This window comes from Sardina pilchardus, chromosome 15 (assembly GCF_963854185.1).
Source record: "Sardina pilchardus chromosome 15, fSarPil1.1, whole genome shotgun sequence".
NCBI classification, from domain to species: domain Eukaryota; kingdom Metazoa; phylum Chordata; class Actinopteri; order Clupeiformes; family Clupeidae; genus Sardina; species Sardina pilchardus.
In genome coordinates this window covers 22,931,782-22,955,154 of record NC_085008.1, presented here as the reverse complement: position 1 = coordinate 22,955,154, position 23,373 = coordinate 22,931,782, and the positions used below count along the sequence as shown (strand labels likewise).

At 43.9% G+C, this 23,373-nt stretch overlaps 3 protein-coding genes across 6 annotated transcripts in view; 1 reads left to right on the top strand and 2 right to left on the bottom strand.

Annotated features, from left to right (window-relative positions):
* LOC134101597 (capping protein, Arp2/3 and myosin-I linker protein 3-like) overlaps positions 1 to 563 on the bottom strand; it is a 38,857-nt gene extending 38,294 nt beyond the window's left edge. The window contains exon 1 of the mRNA XM_062555303.1: positions 473 to 563. Within this exon, the coding sequence (XP_062411287.1) occupies positions 473 to 530 (58 nt within the window). The 5' untranslated portion in view covers positions 531 to 563. The remainder of the gene's footprint in view (positions 1 to 472) is intronic.
* Positions 564 to 3,704: 3,141 nt separating this feature from the next.
* On the bottom strand, positions 3,705 to 16,961 carry paics (phosphoribosylaminoimidazole carboxylase, phosphoribosylaminoimidazole succinocarboxamide synthetase). 3 transcript variants are annotated; one of them, XR_009941558.1, is made up of 16 exons: positions 16,529 to 16,961; positions 15,651 to 16,124; positions 15,478 to 15,546; positions 14,524 to 15,228; positions 12,607 to 12,684; positions 11,748 to 11,917; positions 10,476 to 10,515; positions 9,951 to 10,148; positions 8,959 to 9,137; positions 8,333 to 8,512; positions 7,852 to 7,965; positions 7,177 to 7,260; positions 6,030 to 6,210; positions 4,735 to 4,893; positions 3,819 to 4,040; positions 3,705 to 3,777 (listed from the first exon to the last, which is right to left on the bottom strand). XR_009941558.1 is itself a non-coding variant. In XM_062557080.1 (15 exons), the coding sequence occupies exons 1-15, from the start codon at positions 16,944 to 16,946 to the stop codon at positions 3,874 to 3,876; spliced, it is 3,216 nt and encodes a 1,071-aa protein (XP_062413064.1). In that variant the 5' UTR covers positions 16,947 to 16,961; the 3' UTR covers positions 3,705 to 3,873. The 3 variants fall into 3 exon arrangements, 2 of the variants coding, with proteins under 2 accessions (XP_062413064.1, XP_062413066.1); XM_062557080.1 differs by having other exon boundaries at positions 3,705 to 4,040; XM_062557082.1 differs by lacking the exons at positions 11,748 to 11,917; positions 12,607 to 12,684; positions 14,524 to 15,228; ... (1 more) ...; positions 15,651 to 16,124; positions 16,529 to 16,961 and adding an exon at positions 10,616 to 10,733 and having other exon boundaries at positions 3,705 to 4,040.
* Positions 10,773 to 23,338, top strand: ppat (phosphoribosyl pyrophosphate amidotransferase). 2 transcript variants are annotated; one of them, XM_062557085.1, is made up of 12 exons: positions 10,773 to 10,909; positions 11,106 to 11,335; positions 17,834 to 17,900; positions 18,934 to 19,140; positions 19,305 to 19,417; positions 19,536 to 19,681; positions 20,051 to 20,123; positions 20,231 to 20,382; positions 20,777 to 20,904; positions 21,328 to 21,549; positions 21,969 to 22,089; positions 22,467 to 23,338. In XM_062557085.1, the coding sequence occupies exons 2-12, from the start codon at positions 11,208 to 11,210 to the stop codon at positions 22,643 to 22,645; spliced, it is 1,536 nt and encodes a 511-aa protein (XP_062413069.1). In that variant the 5' UTR covers positions 10,773 to 10,909; positions 11,106 to 11,207; the 3' UTR covers positions 22,646 to 23,338. The 2 variants fall into 2 exon arrangements, with proteins under 2 accessions (XP_062413069.1, XP_062413070.1); XM_062557086.1 differs by having other exon boundaries at positions 10,810 to 10,942.
* The last annotated feature ends 35 nt before the right edge of the window (positions 23,339 to 23,373 follow it).

The following is a 23,373-nucleotide window of genomic DNA, read 5'->3' as shown; positions in this document are numbered from 1 at the left end:
TACTTACTGTACATTAGTACACACACAGGCGCAATAAAAGAAACTCGGTGCCAATGCTTTTCAACATCCCAGTGCATACACAGCACTTTCTGTACACGTATTTTTAAGATGACAGTGTGATATTTGCAGGGTATGTGATTATTATTATTACCATAACGCAACGAATATGGCCTTAGGCTGGGGTTTAATGTGAGCCAACCCGCGGGGCAACATCGCCCGGAGAACAGTAGCTTGCTCATTATCACATGCAGTTCCCAGAGCATAGAAACCTAAACCGTGAATAAGAATTAATAATTTAGCACAAAGCTAAGGTTGCAACATAAGCATGCTGAATAACATTAAAAAAAAAAAAAAAAAAAACGTGCGTTGCGTCAGGTAGCCTAGGTCGCAGCTAGACACACAAACCGCATCGTTAGCTAAAGCCCATCTGCCCGTGGATGTGGACGGTGATGCCGTGGTCCCCGTCTCTTACCTGTGAGTTCCCTGGAAACGCTGACAAAACAGGAGGATGTGGTCTCTTTGGAAGCCATGTCTCTCCCTCTCTCTGTCACCACCCCTGTCTCCCTCTCTCAGCGATGAACGGCACGGATTTCTCCTCTCCCATGCATTCCACCAGTAGCCTACGTCTGACTGCACTATCACTCCCAGAGAGAGAGAGAGGAAAGGGAGAGGGAGAGAGAGAAAGGGAGAGTAGAGGTGGGTGGGGGTCGAAGGGGGTGGGACGAGAGATGGAGATAATCCTATGAAAACGATAAAAGGCAAAACGATGTATGTGTGACACGAAGTTTAAAAATAGGCAGTTGTTTGTTTAATCCAATCTACTAGGGTGTTCACAGCACAGCCACACAGAGGACCGCATTACTACTGTATCACAAACTCCAGCTGAGCTAAGATAACACCCTAAATAAAACCCTATGTTATTTGTAACTAAATCATAGCCACATTATGATCACCATTTGAAAGACGCACTCTAGTATTCAAATGCAAAACATTTAATCTTAGACAGCAAGGAGAGCAGACCAATGAGAGGAACAGACACTGCAATTACCCTTGATGGTTTTAGGAGTAAAGGTCATGCTGCCTCATTTGGTAAAAGTCAATGTCATTCAGGGTATCCAGGTAGAGAACATGGCATTTCCTGTGCCAAGATGAAACATGATTGATGATGAGACTTTCCTATTTATGTAGGACATAGCCTATACCTCACCATTTTATGGATTAAAAGTGCCATGTTGTCTCTAAACTCATGCATTCATTTTCTCAACGGGCAACTGAAATTATATTATCCTTCACAACCAAACATCAGACTTCTAACAAATGTGTTATGCTGTCTTCCTCTTTTTGCAGTTTGCTTGAATCATGATGGAACATTTGGTTGAAAGTTCTTCTGAATCAAGATGGAAAATCTTAAGCTACGCTCACATATTATTTATTTATGTATAGGCCTATTTGATGCCTTGAAATAAGTCAAAATAGAATGCTATAATATGTCTTGGACATAGGAAAAGGTACAAGAGAAGACCATTAATAACAGATATTAATGAAAGCCATATAGTACATAATATTGTCTGTGGGGCACTCAAAGTTATATCAGTCTGACATTAAGAATGAAAGATCTGACATATAGCCCTCCAAAATGTGCGATCTTCTGAAGTGATCAGTGTAATTTCACTCACTAACCACATGAGAGCAGTAGAAATAATCACATCTAAGGGTTCAAAGGGATCTAATTTGTCAGTAGGACAGCGATTTTGGTTAAGTGCTCTGTGTCCCCCGACAGTCTGAAAGATATGAAATGTCTTTTTAATTAGTAGAGCAGAGATTTAAAAACCCAGACTGAGGTGGAAAACATTGCATTGTGGCCTTAGAGGCTTGTGTTATCTGGAAATCCCATTTCTCATGTTTCAAGGCACAGGGTGGTCTGTTCAACCATTTGGATGACTATGAACCGCATTGATTAAAACACTTGATTTAAAACACATTTTTTTTAATTATACTAACTTATTGATCCATTCATGTAGACTGGTTGAGATAGTATCTAGGCTACCAAAGCTTATTGGATGGGAAGTATTATTACTGCCCCATGGAGCCACAAGATCATTTTCCCCTTGTTTCTTTGCTGTGCCCATTAAAGGTTAAAGGTTAGATTTTCAACACTACTTTTGACACACAGCTATTGAATTTTTGTTGCACACAGCTTGCACTTTCCCCTACTAATTAGCCACAATGATGTCATACTAAATGGTCAGAAGGGGGTATCATCCCAGAAGAAATCTCCTACATATCGATTATCGATATCTACACTCAAGCATAAATACCTGCAAGCCATAGGGGGCTGATTATCCAACAACTGTTTGATAAACTTGATTGTTTATTGCTAATTATAAAGCAAGGGCTTTGTTTCCTTATTTCAATTCAGTGTGTTTCTATATCGACCTCTGGAATAACAAGCAGGAAGCGTAGCAGTCTCCAGAGACACACTTATACCTCTAAACCCCAAAACAAACATTGTTTAGCGGAGACGGTGTCGGCATACGTCACGGGTGCTGCCCTGAGACAAAATCACTCTGAGTGCAGACTTGCACATGGCAGTGTTTTGTCAAAGTGTGTCATGACTTCAGATTCACTTCACCCTGAGGTTGTGAAATTGTCTATAAAGGCATCCTGAAGCTACCAACGGAATGGTTACATTGACAACAATTAACATAGCACCACTGCTTAGTACAATTTTACTATTTTTGTAGAATGAAATCTTATATCCATGTAGGCCTTCCGTTTCTCACTGGCCACCTGTTTTGACCTGACACATTTGAAATTATGCCTGACAACGTTTTTGCTTTTATGTGTAGGTGGCATGACCTCTCGTTAGGTTTCTGAGATTTACAATTTCCTTTAAACTTCCACCTCCGTCTTTTTTCCAGCCCTTTCAGATAGATAATATAAGTACGGTAACCTTGTTTTTCCTATAGCAAAACTAATCCAGCTTTAAGATGAATACTTGCAGGGAGGTGAGACAAGGCCCTTTGACGCAAGTTGTGCGCTTCATTGTGGTTAAGATCCATTACCAATGCTACAGTTTCAGAAAGGCAAATGTGGCTTTGATGAGTCACGGGTATTGAATAAAATAAGCTTGGTCTGTGAACTGAACAGCAGATAAGCCCGCTCACGCTGTTCCGTAGATGCACAAGGATCCAACATCTTATTTCAGATGTAGAATCTTCTGGGCTTTGATCAGAACCCATTCTTTCATCTTCCTATACCTTCCCTGAATGAGGGAGATCAACTTGATAAAAAAAAAAAGAAAAATCATTTTTCTTGCCGTTCCCATCTGTGTCTGGTGTGTGGATGAGACACAATGAGAGGTACATGGAAGGCATCCTGCCCACCCTCTTTGATCAGAGAGAGAGAAAGATCTCTGCAGTCAGATGCGAATGGGATTTCTTACCTCTGCTTTCCTGTTTAAACGGTGTAAACTCCACTGGCATGAGGATAAACACACTCTTAACTTCACTCTCAACATTTGTTTCTCTAAACTGAAAAGTAACCATCAAAAAAAAAACATGACTATAAGCATGTTATAATATCTCTGACAGTGTCAGTCTCACAAGGCCCACTACTACTACTCATAACAATGTGTGATCATTGGGAGACATGAGCCACGGCCCTTACTGAGAAAATAAAGCCCACACACGCACGTCATGGAATAGTTTTAGTGTTTTATTCACAGGAATGTAATGGTGTTAGCAATGCTACAGCTTAGAACGTCTCCACTAGGAAGAGTTACCAAAGATACATGATCAGGATCATGGGGACTGGAATGGCAATAGGAACGTACAAAAAAAACCCAGATCCAAACGCAACAACTCTGAATCTTTAAAGGCTGCAGGCCTGGAGCTTCTTGTCGGCCAGCTTCAGGGAGATCCAAGTGTTCAGTATGGAGGCACGCAGCTTGCACCACACCATGTGGTTGGTCAGGCCGAAGATCTGAGCGGCGAACTGGGCCGCGGCATCTGGCGAGAGGATGGTGGAGCAACCCAACCCTACAGAGCAATCAGCAGGCAGAGTAGTAAACATGGAGACAAAACCACCGACACACGTGTCGTGCATACATACATACATACATGGATACATACATGCCCTCCCACCTCCACCACAGACACAGACACAGACACAGACACAGACACACAGACACACAGACACACACAGACACACACAGACACACACACACACAGACACACACAGACACACACAGACACACACAGACACACACAGACAGACACACACAGACACACACAGACACACACAGACACACACACACACAGACACACACAGACACACAGACACACACAGACACACCCCCCCACCTTATGGAGACACAAAACCATGCCAAAACCACCAAATGCATACATACATACATACATACATACATGCCCCCTCAGCCCCACCATACACATACTCAGAGTTAGCTACACCTTCTCTCCTTATGGAGAAACAAAACCACAGGTAGATCGATAGATAGATAGATACATACATACATACATACATTACACACACTCACCCTCCCATCCCCCAACCACACAGAAAAGTTCTCTTGGTATGTGGAATTCCACATCATCATCAAACTCTAATCCAGTTAGGTACACCTATCCACCTTAACCAAACAATCACAGATACATTCATTCACAGATCTGCCCCCCCATCCTCCCCCCCAGCACCCTGCTGAGGTTTACTCACCACTTGGCATGCGGAGGGACGACCACACGTCCTGCGCCCCCCAGTCTGGAGTGATGGGTGGGCAATTGATGACTGGGTAGGCCGTGTTGCCCGACATAACGGGGCCCAGACCGTTGCTTCTGCCCGCCACCGCCACAAACACAGTTGGCACGCCGTCCCCTGGGAAAGAGAGAGAGGGAAAAAAATAAATAAAATATAAATAAATAAATAAATAAATAAATAAAGAATGCCCTAATCAGATGCTTTTGTCGCTTGGGCAGTTTCCCGGACAAGGATTACCACACAGGGGCTGGTCACCAGCCTTCGAGTGCCACTGTTCAGTTTAATCCACGTATGGAAAGTAAACGAACAGTGGACAGGGTCGCCATTCATTTATTCCACGTATGGGAATTATCCGAGGCGTGTATAAATGACTGATAACGCCTTGTGGTGCTCCAAAATTAATCGTCCCTATAGAGTAGCTTTCTAGCAAGCTAGACTGTTTAAAAAACAGGTGCTAAATGCCAAACGGAAAAGGCCAAAAGCAATTTTCAAATCCCATAAGATTTTGTGCCTGATCAATTTGAATATTTTGCTTTGTCTACGGCCACAGGGATCCTGAGAGCTATTTGCCTTGTATATTCAATCTCCGGAGATAACGGGACCTAGACATTTTTTTTTGAGAGAGAAAACAGATGCAACCTTGAAATACATCAAAGTCATCTAAAGTAGGCCAGCACACTCAAACAATGAAGTCTATTGAAGACAGTTTGCTACAAAATACCAAACAAGTGATGGCGATGCATGCGACGCTCTGAAGGGCAATAAGCCAGCGAACTACAGACACTCAGCCTCAGAGTGTGACCGCTTCTTCACTTTTAAGGTCGTTTTTGGCACTTTAATAAGGTCCTATACTTGGATATTATGAAATAGTACCCAATAAATGCATATCAATGGCTAAATGGATAGACCTAATGTTTTTTTTAATTCAAATTCACATTTTTAAGTAAGGCTGAGTACAGAAATCTGGTGTGTCTGGCTTGGAAGGCACTGTGGTTTCCCCAAGAGGCGTTCCTGAGCAGTATTCTGAAAGCATCTCTCTTCTGACATTAATGGGCCAATGAGTCCATTACCATGAGCCCAAATGAGCTCCTAACTAACTAACCCTGATGATGGAGGAGTGCATTTGCACTGGTAGTCTGGGTGCCTTTTAAGAATGAGGTGCCCGTACTCTACTATTTTCCCCCATAGGTTTTAATGCGCTGCAACGTTTCGACCCTGCTGGGTCCTCCTCAGGCAAGTCTGGGGTGCCTCACCTTCATACTCGGCCTTGATGCGGAGGGTCTCGTCTGGGCCTTTGTGCGCCGACGTGACCCGGAGGGTGCAGGGGACTCCGTAGGTGCCACAGGCCTTGCGGATCTTCTCACAGTGAGCCAGGTCTGAGGTCGAGCCCATCAGCACCACCACCCGGCCTGAGGCCTGGGGCTCCAGCAGAAGCTAGATACACACGCACACACACACACACTTAAGTATTCTACAACCGTTAGGTCTGCCTAAACTATGTATTCATTTCTGATTGGATGCAAGGCAATCTTTAAAACTGGCTTAGTTGTCAGTGGAACTGTTGTATAAAAAGCAATATGCCACTTGTGATCGTGACATTTGTAGAGGATATACTCGCAGCTGTGGCAGCACTCTGCCAACGGCCGAACCACAGCTGTGGGCATATCCTTTACCAACCCCACTCGCGCCATATTGTTGCTATGGGTAATTATGTGTGTGTGTAATGCATTCCATTTGAACATCTGTATATATGTGAACATCAACTGGATTTAGACAGTTAGGGATAAAGATAAGTTGGCTATGTAAATGACAACCAGTCTATACGGAAAACAGAGTAACCCTCGGATGAGTACGAGTTAGACTAAATATGCACCGTGTTAAAGACAGTTGTATTAGACAGCTTTCCAGTGGTTACATCATTAAAGGGTGAATAGGATCTTACAAATGACTACACATAATGTGATAAACAGCCAGACAAAACATCTTTTGCAATACAAATGCCACCACCAGATGGCGCCAAACCAAAACTTACAAAGACACACAAACTTAACGTATCGCGTGATGCAATGATTCGGGGCTCCACAATGTGCCACATGTTCAAATAGACATGGTGCAATCATAGGTTGTGGAGTTCACCAATGGAATGTATAGATTTCCTATTTACAAAAGGTCTTGGGGTTTAGGGCTGGTCATTTAGGGTCATTGTTTTAAAAGGGAGCGTTCAGGGATATCTGGGCTGTGGTCAAAAGATGAGAAACTGGGGCAGGGGCAGTCTACAGAAGATAACCTTTGTCAGACAAGCTCATGTGAGTCTATGCACTGATTAGAGTGGTGAAGATAACACTCTTAGCTCTTCCGAACATAGATAGCAGGGAGATGACACGTGGGTTCAGTGCCTACCTGCACTCGCTCAGCGACCCACTCAAAGTTCCTCTTCACCATCTGCATGGCCTCAGGAGTCACCTCCTTCAAGTCACGGTAAACCTGGTAGACACACACCACACACATTACGGTTCCAGATCACAGAACCAGAGCATAGTCATGAAAGCTACGGACAAACACAGCCACAATGGAAATAATGTAAATGTGTTTATCCTTGACCAATGATGTACAATCAAGAATTTCAATCAATCAAACACAAATCTGAAGTAGAGCTGGGTTGCTATGCCCAGTTTAGATTTAACTATTGAACATGTAATACATCAGGCTGCTAACAAGAAGACTGCAGGTTCAAAATATAGTAAGGGTCTCTAACTTGTACATGCAAGCCTTCAAAACAATAACAACAACGCCCATATCCAATCAATGAAAATTCTTTCAAGGACAAAATGGGGAGGAAGAGTCAACATTCTGGCCCCAGTCGTGGCGCTACTGGCTGGGGCACCTGCACCGCACGCCAGCAACCCGGGTTCGATTCCCGCCCCGTGGTCCTTTCCGGATCCCACCCTACCCTCTCTCCCACTCGTTTCCTGTCACCCTACACTGTCCTGTCTGATTAAAGGCATAAAAGCCCCCAAAAATATCTTTAAAAAAAAAAATAAAAAATCAACACTCCTGCTGCTTGCAGACACGTACCTGTTTGTCCTTCTGCTGGCTCCGGTCCCCAGCTGGCCACAGTCTCCAGGAGTCGTTGTCGATCACGTCAGCCAGCACAATCTCCTTGGTGGTCACATTCACGCCAAACTCAATCTGCGAGCAAGCAGACAGCAGGGTTCAAAAATGATCAGAATCCATGTCATCAGTAGAGAGAGTTTAGATCCAGAGCAAGGACAGCATGGACTTAAATATAAAAATAAAAACTAATAGTCCATGCTCATCAACTCAAAAACATACAATTCTGAAAACCTTTGAATATCTTTTTCTTTAAAAAGAAGAACTAACAAATAACCATGGGATATAAGCAAAGAAGCATCCCATAAATAATATAAAAAAAAGTTTTATTAACAGTACTCACTACAAAAGTTAAAAAGCCAAGTCAAAGCTTTCCCATAAATGCCCAGTAAACAATCAAGAAGCCACAGTCCAGAACCATCTGGCCCATTCTGGCGCAGTTTACCTTCATGTCCACCAGGGTGCAGTTCTGAGTGGCCCAGGCCCTCTCCAGGACCTCAAAGATGGCCACCGTGCTGCGGTTCATGATGTCCACCTCGCAGCGGCCGACGGTCAGGCCGGCCAAGTCGAAGTTGGCTGCCAACACCTGCTCCTCTGACCACTGTGGGTCGTTGTTGGCGTCATCCTGAGCAACAGAAGACAGTCGGTTTGGAGGATTATTAATGGAGTTTTTTTTTTTTTTGTAACAAGTTAGCAGAGTGGTTTGGTGGATTGGGCTACAGTGATAATGCTCTGGATGGGATTAAAAAAAACAGCATATTCAGGATAAGGCTGCTGAGGTTTCAATGACTGGAGAAGGACTGTAGACTGGAGGAAGGGTAGACAGAAGATTCTGAAATACTTCCATGTCTTCAAGATTTACCATTATCAGCTTTACTGGCAACTTTAATTATGGCACACTAAAATGGTCCAATTCATAACCTCCAACATCATTAGCATGCAAACTAGGCTAACAGTCTAAGAGGGAGCGGAATTCATGTGAGTGTCAACAACCTAATCCAATTAGCACAACATCAAATCATGCCTTTTCACATGGGTGTAGTAGACTTTGATCTCACAACACCCACTCACCTTAAAGAACATCTCCATCTTGAGAGGGGAGAACCGGTAGCCCTCCTTCACCCCCGGGTTCCTCTTGAGGAAGGAGCCGGTGGCGACCCTCCGGCATACCCATTCGATGGGGATCATTTCGCAGCGGGTGGCCACAAACGCCGTCTCCGAGTGCTTCCGCACAAAGGCCGTCTTGATGCCTGTGTGGGTGGATGAAGGTCAAACGGCACAAAGGCAAGGTTGATTAGAAACGACAAATTAAACATGAACATTCAACTGGTTTGCCTTCCAAGTCTTAGTGTGTGAATATCTGTTATCTGCAGACTGTGGATATCAAATGTGTCGTTTGTGGAGACAAGACAAAGACAATTTCTAATTTGCTTATGAAAAACACAAATACAAAGGCCTCTCGATTGCACTGAAATATCAAGCACAATCAGCCATCTTGAATAAAATAGCAGCTAAGGGGTGAATATTGTTTATAACAAGGCTTCACAGACATGACCGCAGAGAATATAAGAGGGGGAATCATTGCTGATAACGTAACATACAGAACAAAGAAGGTCAAGTCTGCCCCAGTTACAGACTAGTTAATGTGTGGAAAAGTGTAGACAAAAATAAATGCTCAAAGTGACTTTGTGTGGGTGTGTGTGTGTGTGAGAGAGAGAGTGTGTGTGTAAGAGAGAGGGACCAGCATCACGTTCAGCTTGATTAAAGAAGGTATGGCTGTGTCACATGGCAGTCATTTCCAGAGTCCAGCATCATGGGATGCACACTGGCCACACTTACATCGATTTGCAAAAAAAAAAAAGAACTGCTGAGGCAAGTGGGAACCATCTTCAAATTAGTAACACTGTGGGCTTGCAAATCAGGGTCGAACAATGCAAGTTTGTCACTATGTTTCAGACATAGCATCGGGCTCATGAGTGACAGAACTGCACACTGCACAGAGGGAACGAAAACGTGTGTCCGAATCGGGGATGTTGACACAGTCGTAATCATGATTATTTTACCTGCGTCCTGCAGCAGCTTGAACACGCAGCTGGTCGTCTTATTGGCTATCACAGCTTTCCCTTCCATCTGATCCTTCCTGACCGCATTTCCCGCCGTGATCTGGTCCTTCGACTGCACCAAGACATGACCAGGCTCATCCGGGAGCTCGAAAATCTGCTTGGTTTTTCCCTCGTTTAGTTTCTGGCCGAGTTTCAACTCTATTTGAAACAGGTTTTTTTTTTAAAAAGAGTTTGATCATTGCACAACATGGCCGCTTCAAGTTAGCACAACTCGTTGTGCAAAATAATCATGAACAGACAACCTGAACAACAGAAGTTTCGCAGCCAGATAAAACAAGTGTAATTGTAAAACAGAACCACAATTTCCAATGACTGCTACGCAGAATATTTACAATTAAGTGGAATGCCCATAGGAATACAGTAGCTGACTACAAGATAGAACAAGTTTGTAGTGTAACAAACACTGGGATGGATAGTTTATAATGCCGCTGGAAAAGGAAATCTGATCGTAGGAAAAGTTCCTACCTGAGGTGGAGGACGCCATATCTGTTATGTATCGATGTTCCTGCAAAATAACAATCGAGTTTTTAATTTGCGAGTAAAAACACATTTATATTCTCTACCATCACCATCTTCACAATCTCCAGCATAGTTGACCAGCTTACCTGCCGACTCGATGGGGGAGACAGACGCGTGCAACCAAAGACAAGCTATCAGAGTTGAAAGCGAGCGATATTCATATATCTTGTGTCGCTAATTACGACACACTGTAGACAGATTCATTCAAAACCAATGGGAACCATGCTGCCCCAACCACGTGGATAGTCCTCCCTTTTTGCTAAAAAAAATTAGACTGTTCTATCAGTATCAGAATAGTTTGTTTTACCCCTCTGTTCACTGTAAACCTGCAACCTTACATTTTCGTTATCCAATTCAGTGATTGATTTTCTGCCAAAGAAGTACGTATATACACAGTAGCCTACGCATATAAAGTAAGTCTAGCTGTAGCATCAACAATCGATAGCTCTACTTTGCTCTAACTTTGGGCGAGGGTGGAATTAGAATAAGCAGGATTCATGTGTCTTTTGTGTGTATGTATTTCATTCCTCGTTTACTTTACGCCGGTAAAGTTTCAATATTTTTTTTTTATTTCAGGAAGACGCACGTGGTAAAGAGTCGTTTTGAGCGTGGAGTCGTGGACTTAACCACTCAGTTACCTCAAAGGACCTTCGCGAAATCTATCGGCAGAAACTGGGCATGGAATTTGAGGAGTCTGGTATCGGAGAAGAATGCGGGGTGTTTGGGTGTGTGGCCGCCGGAGAGTGGCCCACGCAACTGGATGTTGCTCAGGTCCTAACACTGGGACTTGTTGCATTACAACACAGGTGCGACCAACTTTACTCTAACTTTCTTTGTCAACTTTGCTACGTTTCTTTAATGATTTTCTGATTGAATAGACCTTGCATTTTGATGAAAACGTAAAGACCTAATCGATAACTTTAACAGTTGCCCAAATCAATTGATAGCTTTAATCACTGACTCGTTCTGTGTCATCTAGTCAGCATGTCCTGAGTGGGTATTTGCATTTGGAACCCTTTCAAAGTTGGGCCATCCTAGTTATCTCGGCAGAAAGATTCCTTGCGTTCCATTATGGCAACATTGACACATAACTTCTTTGTTTAACAAATACAGCTGTATCATTTTTTCTGGAGGCAGTTGATGGCATTCAGTCAGTCGCTGCTGCCCTCTTTTTGATGGTGTTATACCCACACAATCGTCAGCAAACTTTAAACGCACCTGAGCTGGGGATGGTGTAGCCATAGAACAAACAGAGCTGATTTCAATGATTGGGATGTATTGCTCCTGTTCCTCTTTGCATTGAAAGTCTATATTCCCAGACCCAGACCAGTTGGTGCTGTCATTCCCGTCGTCCAAGTCTCGCTGGAGACGTTTGAGAATCACAATGTCTAAGAAATACAAATTTGAAAACAAAATTAATAATTAATGTAAACCTTACAATAAAAAATACTCTCAGGTTAAACAGACAATGCACCTAACTTTTACTGTTTTATCAGACTGTCTTTACATCACTATGACTATGACTAATATCTAATCTTAAGTCATATTAAAACAAATTATATAGGGAGACAACATATCTATGTTAGGCCACTATAGGCTACTTCATGAGACCCACTTGCTACTAGATCTTCAAATTGAAGGTCTTAATGAATAAATCATTTCGTGACAAGCTCAGATTAAATGTTGCACATCTCACGAGACTGCATTCATTTTGGCCCAGCTTCTTCTTCTAACTTGGCCTAATTCTGTTATGTCATTTGCAGACAAAGTTCAATTTGAAATGTGTGCACATGCAAGTAATTGTGCATTAAAGGAATTGTGAGGCATTTCTATAAGTCTACTGTATGTTCAAACTGTAGAAATATGTTCAAGCTTAAATCTTTTCTCATGACCTGTCTTGACCTCTCTCAGTTTTTCTTCGTCATTCTTCTCATCAGTAGATTGGATTAGGATTCTTATTCTCTCCCAGGTCATGAGACTCAATCACACCGTGGGTAGTTAGCCTACATGTTAAGCCATTCATGACTTAAATGAGGGACACCATCCCTGCAGTGTGGAGATCATTATGATGACCAACCTTCATCAGTAGCCTTCCTCTTCCTTGTCCGGCTCGGCACCGTGTGGTCTGTCTGTGACGACGTGGACTCGGTGATTTCTGCAAGCAGACACACATGCAAGCAGAAGGCAATTTTATGGTGTTTGACATGGCCATTTATTTCAGGCAAACATACTGACATTCACATTTGACACAAAGACAGAGAGAGCTGTTCATGTTTTCCAGCATGCTCTGCATGAGTGTTACACTTACTTGCTGACAAAGCTAGACTTTGATTGTTGATCTGAATGACTTCACTGAGTGCTTTGACCTTCCACTGAGTGCTTTGCTGTCAAATTGCTATGCATACTTGTGGTAGATTTGTGATATGCTAGCTTTAACTGGCATTGTTTGCATGGAACCTCAATTTTCATTAATTTCTTTAGATGGAGAGACCCCCACAGACCTTTTTGGCTGTAGTCTGTTGCTTTGCATGTCTGTTCTGTTTTCACAGTGGCAGTATCCACTCTGATTGTGCCTTCTTTAACCACACTTGACCCGAGAATTAGCCCTGGTTTGCCTACACCTTCTCTTTTGTTTCACAATGGCTGACAAACAGCTTGGTACATTACTGCCCCCCTCTGGTGATGGCAACAAGCTACTTAAAAAGACACAGGCTTATATTAGATTTAATTTAATTACACTCCAAAGTCCAATGCAGTCAGTCAAATCTCATCCCATTAGACTTCATAGAAAGGCCTGTGTTAAAAAAACTAAAAAACAATTGCTGTTCCCGTGATCCTTCAACATCACAAGCAGAAGGTTGTTTCCATTTTTCCGCTATCTAACTTTGTTTGCTTACATACTTCCATGACCCTGATCATCACACAGAGTGTCTCTTAGCGTAATTTTCCAACATTCAAGGCAGTCCGATAAGACTTTCACAGACCATTGCACATTGAAAAATGACAATAAGGCAGTACGCAGTACATTTAAAATAGATGACAAAGGGTGAATACCAATTCTTGCATCATTTTGCTTTAAGATTTTGTTGTTCTGTAATGGGACTTGAATCAGTACTTCCATATATTCTAGAACTTGAACACTGATAGGTTCCACCATTCCCTTTAAACAAAAACATGAATGGCAAATATTGACTCTTTCTTATCCAAATTTAAATAGAGATGAATTTGAGTGCGTAAAAAGTCCTGTCCTTATAAATCGGTGTATTTCATTGGATAAATTACGTTTGTTTAAAGTAACTCCTCTCAAGGCCCCCCTTGCAAATCCCAGAGGCCTCCTGTTGAGAGTGACTGACCTTCAGTAACACCATAGTGACTTCAGAGAGATGAGTTCCAGTTGCTCAGCTGGCTCAGCAGTAGTGGCAGAATGTTACCAAAGCCAAGGCCGTGGATTTGATTTCCAGAGTGATGGCTACACTGATTCAGTGCCCTCTCTGTGCTATGAGTGGCTTTGGATGACCGGGACTGCTAGATAACGAAATTAAACTACTATTCCTAAATTGCACTAATACTTAATGCTGCCATATAAATGTATCCAAAATTATGTGATAGTAGTACTTATAAATGTAATTTATGAACACACTGTATACTCAATTATTCAAATGGCTGTCCATTTTCATGCACAATAAACATTGCATGCAAAATATGCCATCTTATCATGCACCATCTTGTGCGTACTATGGAATTTTGTTTGTAACATTACTATTAGTCGCAAGTATTCCAGTATGTTATATCCTGATGCATATGTGAATAGTTTTCTGTGTTAGGCCGGCCCTGAACAGATGGGTTCACTCATATGAGTTGGGTTCTGCTCTTCTTGTTCCTGATTTGCCCCTGTCTCTTACAACTCTGAGCCCAGTTGGCATTGTATAAATAACATTGAACTGAGATTATTTGAATACATTTAGATGTAAATCGATTATTTAAAACCCGTTACCTCTCATGGCCTTGTAGTTCAGGCTTTCGTTACGCAGGATGGCTCTTTCTTCAATGAAGGGAGTGTCTTTGAGGTTGGCTTTGGGAAGCATTCCGTCTGACTTTTTTGAGATGACCTCCACTTCCTCCTGCAACTTTATCTCTACTGCATCGATGGTCTTGGAGCCTCTCAGGATGTTCTCGACCATCACCCGTGGCTCATCAAACTGAACATCAACAAAGTCCCTCGAGCTTTTAGGGTCTAAAGGGCTGGCCGGGACCTGCTCCTCAAAGCTGGCAGGCAAGAAGGGCTTGTTAATCCTCACAACGGCGGTCGTGTGAGACGGCTCGAACGTGTCCATGTAGCCCATGTCCGAGCCGCTGGCCGATCTGGTCAAGATCGTGTCCAGCTGATCGTAGTACTTCATGATGCGCCGCGGGTCGCCGATGTCCGCCTTGCCCCTCTGCAGGGAGCGGTAGAGGTACTTGAGGTTCTTGTACTTGGTGCGGCACTGCTTCCAGTCCCGCTCCACTCCCTGTTGCAGGAGGCGGCGCGAGATCTGCACGAAGATGTTCTTGTTGCGCGTGGAGTTCTCCAGCTGCCGACGGATGCCCTCCTCCGACCAGATACTGATCAGCTTGTCCACCTCCTCCTCGCTCCAGTTGCGGCCCGAGTCGTGGACCGTGATCACGTTGAACTTGTCGCCGCTGGCGATGCCCATGGTCCCTGGGGGAGGAAGAGGCCATGTGCGTTAGTGCTGAGAGCACCTGAATGAACTCCTGACCTTTCCCCTGAGCGTGACCTCTTCCCCTCCAACATGCTCACAGTGTCAGTGACGGGGTTGTATTTAAGCTTAATCTATCTTTGTACAGACATAATCAAATGGAAGATTTATAGTGTACAGGACCATGCATGAAAGGTGCTACAAACAGATATCTACAGGAACTAGTTATCAGAAGGACCATTCTGACTTACCAGAGACTTGTGAAGGAGATGAAGGACTGGAGTTCATTGAGACTCGTCCCATATCCTCAGGAACTTCATCTAAAAAAAATGTTTTCCCTCTGTAAATGTTACAACACCACACAGATGCACAAGCACACGTCCTATTGTTTATCTCTATGCGAACCTGCAGATTTGTGTCTTACCATCATCGATTTTGATGACCTGATCTCCAGCGGACACCCTCATTTGGGTGCTCAGGTTCCCGCCGATCCTCTCCTCCTCCTCTTCCTCTTCATCCCGATCCTCCTCCTCCCCGGCCCCGTCCAGCTCTTTGCCCCGCAGTATGGACTCCACCTCGCCGAAGAACTTCATGGCCCTGACCTGGCCGCTGGTGGCCGCTGCCATCCCGGCGGCCTGCGTGGTCTTGGCGATCTTGTACTCGTACTTGAGGTTCTTGTACTTGGTGCGGCACTGTTTCCAGTCGCGGACCACCCCGTACTGCTGCTGCAGCCGCCGCGCCATCTCCTGGAAGATGGACTTGTTGCGCAGCGTGCGCTGGAGCTGCTGCTGGACGTGCCGGTCGGCCCAGACCAAGAGCAGCGCCCGCACCTCCTCGTCCGACCAGTGGCGCCCGCCCTCGGAGCCCGTGTACAACACGTGGGGGGTGCTCAAGCTGTCTGGTAAAGACGAGAAAAGAGACCGTTTATAGCAGTGGAATTGGGATCATATCAATTCCCCATGTGTTATATTGTACAATTAAATATAAAATAAATAATAAATTATAAAAATGAGACTAGTTTAGAAATATCTTTTATAATTATATTATTATATTAAAAATTATATTAGAATTATAGTTTTATCAATTTCATTATGATACTGTAATGTTATACTCTTTGAATGGATAATGATCAGTATATTCTTAATGAAAATTATGAATATTTGTCAGAAAAGATCGTTTTTGAGATGAATATGTTTTTTCTTTTCTTTCTGAAAGCATTGATTGAAACAAGAGTGACGTAAGACTGTGTAATTCGATGATCACACAGTGGAATCACTGTTGCTTCCACCATTCCTGTGTTACCTTCCTGCAGAGTGACCACAGTGGAAGGGCCTCTCTGATTGGCCAAGCTGCTTTCCTCCGCCATGTTGTACAGGCCTCTGGCCAGTCGTGGTTCCCCTGTGGCCACTGTGCTGAAAACGGCTGCTTGCGCTGACGCGGTCAGCTGGGTCCGGCGGGCCTGGACCCCCAGGGCCTTACACTGTGCCTGACACTCGATCCAGCTCCGCTGGACGCCCAGATCCCGCAGCCGGCTTGAGAGTCTCTCCCAGTCGGCCCTGGTGGTGGTGTTGCTGTCGCCCCGCACTGCTGCCCCCCTGTCAGGCCACACAGAGAGCAGAGCCTTCGCCTCCTCCTCTCTCCAGGGTCCTCCTGCTCTCCTCTTCTCCTTCTCCTGCTCCTCTGCTCCTGCTCTCCTTTGTTTCTCCGCTTCTGCCTCCATGTTTGTTTTTGAGCTGCCCTAGAAAGCGGCTCTCTCTCTCGTTTCGTTTTTTTTCCCCCTCCCCTTCTCAGTCACCCTCCCCCTCTCTCTCTCTCTCTTTCTCTTTTCTCACTTCCCCCTTCCACCCCTCCCCCGCCAGCTCGGTTCCCAAGGCAACCAGGCAGTTTAGCCAGTCAGGAAGAGCGACGTGCGCGGAGCAAGCCTGATTACTGGCTTAAGCTGAGTGGTGCGGGGGAGGTGCTGGCACTAATGCGAGAAGCAGCTTGGCCAATGAGCTGCGAGCACCGCACAGGATTTTTCCAAATAAGGAGAGTGAAAGAGGCTCAGAGGATCCAGCCTGGGAGCAGAGCGCCGACAGCACACTCAGCCCGCTCTGCGTGTGTGTGTGTGTGTGTGCGTCTCTTTCTCTCTTTCTCTCTCTCTCTCTCTCTCTCCCTTCCGTGCCCGCTCCCCTTCTCTCTCTCTCTCTCTCTCTCTCTCTCTCTCTCTCTCTCTCTCTCTCTCTCTCTCTCTCTCTCTCTCTCTCTCTCTCTCTCTCTCTCTCTCTCCCCCCTTCTCTTGCTCCCCTCTCTCTCTCCTTTGCTCTTTCGTTTCCCCAGGACTCCTCTTCTGCAACCACGCTTCCCTGGCAAACCGGTTTCATCTGCCTGAAGGCATATGCCATTAGTGTGAATCATTGTCAGTTGTATTGTGTGAGCGTCTTTACTCATTAACTGACTTTGCATGTGGAAGCATGTGAATCAAATGGAATGACATATGTTGCTTAATAGTGTGACGCTCTTTGAAGTGCTCTCTAGTGACCATATAGCGAACATGGATTGCAAGCATTTGGAAATATGTTAAATAATAACTAAAAACATATTTTTTGTTTTAATTTTGTTTTGAAGGGGACAAGAATGTGCTGGGATTGTCACAAGCAATGGAGCCTGTCCCCCCAAATACACATCCTTGAAGGTACTGATGTTGGTGGAAACACTATTTATAAAATTACATTAATGGAAAGTGAAATGTTTACAGAACACCAGATATTTTATGCACTCTTCATTTTCCTTTTCACCTTTGCATACACACACACACACACACACACACACACACACACACACACACACACACACACACACACACACACACACACACACACACACTCACACACACCTATAATCCCCACCTGTTTTTATAAGAGAAACAGATGCTGTTTAAACATACAGGGATATTTTACATTCCTCTCTCTCCCAGTATGATTTTTATTACTAGATCTGTTATTCCTTAGTCCTTTAAAGTGACACAATGCAACTTTTGCATAGGTATGATTTTATCAGATTCAGGCCACTAGTTTTGGTATCATTATATCAAATTAATTTGATATATGGCCACGTGAAGGGAAACGGGCAAACACATGCATCATGCCCACCAACCATCAACCGTTTGTTTTGCTGTGGTTTGCTGTTCCGTGTTCCGAGCTGGAGCACAGCACAACAATGTCGGGAAACCTGTCACAGCATGACACTACTGACTACAATGCCAAACCACACCAGTTCAAGTCAAGTCAATCAGGTCAAAGCATACTGTTAGAACACTGGCAACCTTCTAGCAGTGCCAGTAAGGCGATTTACAGGGTTTTTATATGACTATAATAAAAAATATTACATGCTGGTTTTAGACCAAGGCTTGCAAAGTGCTTTAATGAACATGTCAATATCCATGTTTTGCTTTTCTTTCAAAATGAGATATTTTTTTACTTTCTATGAAATGTGCCCTTTGCTTTTAATGTTTAATGTGACTATAACCACATGAGGGGAGGGAAATGGAGTCAGCACAGAAATTGCACAGAAAATGATCTATAGTATTTGCCCAAGATATGAACTGACATAAACAGATTCATGGACTAGATTTTTTATTTTCAGAATCTATAAAATACTCCCTTGATGGTTTATTGTGTATCTGTTGTTATTGACTTGCTTGTTTGTCTGGCTCTTGTCTGTCCCAGGGCATGGGATTAGTAAGTGCGGCCTTCAAAGCAGAGGATCTCCTGAAACACCGCAATGCAAACCTGGGCATCGGACACACACGCTACTCCACCACGGGCGACTCCGAGCTGCAGAACTGCCAGCCCTTCGTGGTCGACACCCTGCATGGCAAGATTGCTGTGGCACACAACGGAGAGCTGGTCAACGCTGCTGCCCTGCGCAAAAAGGTGTGTGTGTGTGTGTGTGTGGTGGGGAAAGGTATCATAATGGTGTGTATTACCTGTGCACAATATTGTCACACACACACTTGTACATAGATATCAGTTTGTGCATTTAGTGTCTGCATATGGATGCTGATGCCTTTGTTTGTCTATTTTTGTGTGTGTCTCAGGTAATGCGCCACGGTGTCGGTCTGTCCACCAGTTCAGACAGTGAGCTCATCACTCAGCTGCTGGCACTGACTCCGCCCATGGAAGAGCTTGACGTCCCTGATTGGGTGGCTCGGTCAGTTCTACATCTAAGCCACTGGTGTTTGTGTATTAAAAAAAAAACATAGATGTGTACTACATATACACTACACTATTACTAGTATAATTCATTCATGTCCTGTTTATTTATAAAGTATAAAGAACCTGATGAGTGAGACACCCACGTCCTATTCGCTCCTGGTGATGCACAAAGACGTGGTGTACGCCGTGAGGGACCCATACGGAAACAGACCCCTCAGTCTGGGGCGCCTCGTCCCGGTCTCTAAGCTCCACAGCTCAGGTAGTGAAGCACACTATTCCTTGTATGTGAAAACTCACTTAACCAGATTCAATTCAATATCAATTTATGGGTTTCAATCAGGTCCCTTTCCACAGGTGTATTAATCAAGCACCATGCAGTCTGCATTCATAATCTAGGTGCTTGATTGTATACACCTTTGGAAAGGGACCTGATGAAAGCCATGAATAGAAATTTGAACAAAATACACATAGACTTCATATTCTTTCTTTAAGACTAAATGTGATTTTTCTAGTTTTATTGATTATTTTTATTAAAATGTATTGTTTATGAGTACCTTAGAGCAAGTAGAGACCAGAGAGTAGTTCTGAAGCGAATGATCTGATGATCCTCGTGTTTCACTCTGATTAGGCGGAGGAGAAGCAGACACGGAGGGATGGGTGGTGTCCTCTGAGTCCTGCAGCTTCCAGTCTATCGGTGCCAAGTAAGAACCTTATTAGCAAACACCTCGTTTTCACAGCAGCCCCCCTTTCTGGTGATCGCCCACGGGGCTAAAATGACCTCTGACCCCCCCGACCTCCTTCTGGGCAGGTATTACCGCGAGGTCCAGCCAGGAGAGATCGTCCAGATCAGCAAGCAGGGCATCAAAACCCTGAGCGTGGTCCCGCGGCCTGAGGGAGACCCGCCGGCCTTCTGCATCTTTGAGTATGTGTACTTCGCCAGGCCAGACTCCATATTCGAAGGTGAATCCCACACCGCATACATATTCCTTTTTAACAGGGGTGCATGTGAACCATGCCACAGCTCGATTAGGCTGGTGTAATTACAAAAAGCAGTACCTATAATCCTTGCTAAGATAGTAGGAAGAATACATATTTGTATTGAATTGAGTATTTACTTAGAGACACAGACATTGTCAGTGGGGAGTGAACTCACTGAACATTAACCAAAGGTTTTTAGGAATTATTGATAATCATAATGATACATTTTGTCTAATCATTAAGATAAAGTTTAATGTACATAATTAACAAATGGATAAACCCACATCGTAAATTAGAAGGACATATGCAATTTGTAGATTTGGTTATGCATTTGCTCTTTTTAAGCAGAGGTCTTTTGTGTTTGCTGGCGCTACAGGTCAGATGGTGTACACGGTCAGACAGCGCTGTGGAAGGCAGCTGGCCATCGAGGCTCCCACTGACTGTGATGTGGTCAGCACAGTACCCGAGTCTGCTACACCTGCTGCGCTCGGCTACGCCCAACAGGTGAGGCCAGGGGCTTCTGGACCACTCCTTGATGCTATATTATGCTACTGTTCTTTTGTACAACAGGGCTTAAAGTTCTCAGGCACTGCGCCATAATTCAGGTGTGGGCCAGGCTGTTTAAGATTAGAACATTTGGTTGGGGGGGAGCGGTCACTGTGGAGCAACCTGTACCATATTCAGGTCCAGAGTGCCCACATGGACCCGAGTTCAAGGCCGACCGATCATATCCCAATCCCACGGCATCACTCACTCTCTCCCCCAATCATTTCCTCTGTCTCACTATCTCATTTATCAAAAATAAATGCAAAGGCCCCAAAAATATACTTAAAAAATAATCATAACATCTAATGCCTGGTATACATTAAGCATTGACATTGTGGTGGTTGTGGTGGTGATGTGAAACCTGTCTGGTCTGTGCTGCAGGCTGGCCTGCCCTACGTGGAGGTCCTGTGCAAGAACCGCTACGTGGGCCGGACGTTCATCCAGCCGAACACGCGCCTGCGTCAGCTGGGTGTGGCCAAGAAGTTCGGGGTGCTGAGTGACAACTTTGCTGGCAAGCGGGTGGTGCTTATTGATGACTCCATCGTCAGGGGCAACACCATCTCCCCCATCATTAAACTGTTGAAGGAAGCAGGGGCGACAGAGGTGAACACACATCTGGTCTTTTTAGTTAGAATGGTTAGAAAATGGTCTTAAATAACTAAAGGCCTCTAGAGAGACAATGACAGGTGGATTTAAAAGGTGTATGTGTAAACTTCCAAACAAGAGATGAACGGTTTGGGGAAAGTGGTAAAAAGGTGTGAACACTGAATGGACTGAGCTCGAGAGAAGTTTGAGATAGCTGTCCTGTTAAATCTCGTCTGATGCATTCCATGCAGAGTAACTCAAGCATTGTTCCGCAATCCTATCCAGATTTATTTATTCTATGTAAAGCACTATGGTGCAATGCTGTTGCCTTTCCGCAACACATTGTATTCTGCGGTCTCTGCCACTATTTTAATTGTTTAATATGATATTTGCACATGAATAATGTCACTGACTTGAGTCATTTTCCTATGGCACAGGTTCACATCCGTGTGGCATCCCCACCCATCAGATTCCCCTGCTACATGGGCATCAACATTCCTACCAAAGAAGAGCTCATCGCTAACAAGCCAGAGTTTGAGAACATTGCAGGATACATTGGTGAGTCACAGACATGATACTCTTGACATTTTTACAGAGATTTTACATGAAAGCATTGTTGAAAATATTTTATTTTGCACAAATGTAAAATGGTTACAGATCTTGTAGTGCTTGAACTTAGTTATATTCTTTTCACAAAATGAGATGTTACAATTGATTTTATTAATACAAATAAAGAGGTCTTAACCCTCCAGGAAACAAAAGTTTAAAAATGTGCTTTACTGAATCAGGCTTGTTTAGGTTTTGTTTATACACACTTGTTACACATACAATACAAATTATTATATTATTAATAACTCCAAAACATACTGTTTGTGCTGGTTGCAATGACTGATGCAGTGGATGGGTTCTCCCATGGTTTCCCCTTTGGTTCACAGGTGCCACCAGCGTGCAGTACCTGTCTGTGGAGGGCCTGGTGTCAGCGGTGCAGTCTGGCATCTCCTTCCACAAGGACAAGGAGGAGAGGATCTCCAACTCCAACACTAAGTCCAGCCGAAGGGTGGGTCACTGCACCGCTTGCCTGACCGGGAAATACCCAGTGGAGCTGGAATGGTGATCCGAGATCGGAAAACACTACCACTGTAGGATGTAGTCACTACCACCATCCTGACGGACAGTTTCCGGTACATGGATTAAGCTTCGTCTCATGTACAGGAAACCCGTCCTGAGGGTCAAAGTACAGCTGGAACATACTTTTTCACCTCCAATTCATGTCCTGAAAAGGATGCGAGTTATTTTCAACAGGGTAGTAGAAACGTGGCTTGCCTCAGCCTTGGTCACGATAATTCCTCAAATAAGATCTTGCCTTAGTTCCATTTCTAGATTTAGTGCTAATTGTGGACTGTCACAGAACCTTTGACCTTGAAAGTGAATGCTCAGTTAGCCCTTTATACACCAATAACATTTCAGCAATGGCTTTGGTAATGTTGTTACATGTTGTCTAGTAAAGCGCAAGCTGTTTCTTTCAACGCACACTAAAGTCCCAAGCGGTCAAATAAGGATTCACTTGTGTTTTTTTTTGTGTTTGTGTAGATGTTTCAATTGTGTTGTCATAAAAACAGCGCACACTGGATTTTGTACTATGCTTTTTGTATGTTTATTTTTCTTGTGTACATTGTTTTCCCCCTTCAAACATTCCCTGTTAAGTCAACATTCAGCGAGTGATTTACAATGTTAAATTCAATACTTTAAAAAAGTATGTCATGTTTTCAGATGAAAAAAATAATAAAAGTTTCATTTTCAACACCAACTATTTACAGAGATTAACATCATTATGTTAAAAAG

Excerpts from the sequence above, each read along its gene's own strand:
- ppat (XM_062557085.1), top strand. The coding sequence starts at position 11,208 with ATGGAATTTGAGGAGTCTGGTATCGGAGAAGAATGCGGGGTGTTTGGG. Across the intron at positions 17,901-18,933 it reads CCAAATACACATCCTTGAAG|GGCATGGGATTAGTAAGTGC; the intron begins GTACTGATGTTG and ends TGTCTGTCCCAG. Across the intron at positions 19,141-19,304 it reads CTGCTGCCCTGCGCAAAAAG|GTAATGCGCCACGGTGTCGG; the intron begins GTGTGTGTGTGT and ends TGTGTGTCTCAG.
- paics (XM_062557080.1), bottom strand. The coding sequence starts at position 16,946 with ATGGAGGCAGAAGCGGAGAAACAAAGGAGAGCAGGAGCAGAGGAGCAG. Across the intron at positions 15,547-15,650 it reads GGTCATCAAAATCGATGATG|ATGAAGTTCCTGAGGATATG; the intron begins GTAAGACACAAA and ends CATTTTTTTTAG. Across the intron at positions 8,513-8,958 it reads AGATGGAGATGTTCTTTAAG|GATGACGCCAACAACGACCC; the intron begins GTGAGTGGGTGT and ends TCTGTTGCTCAG.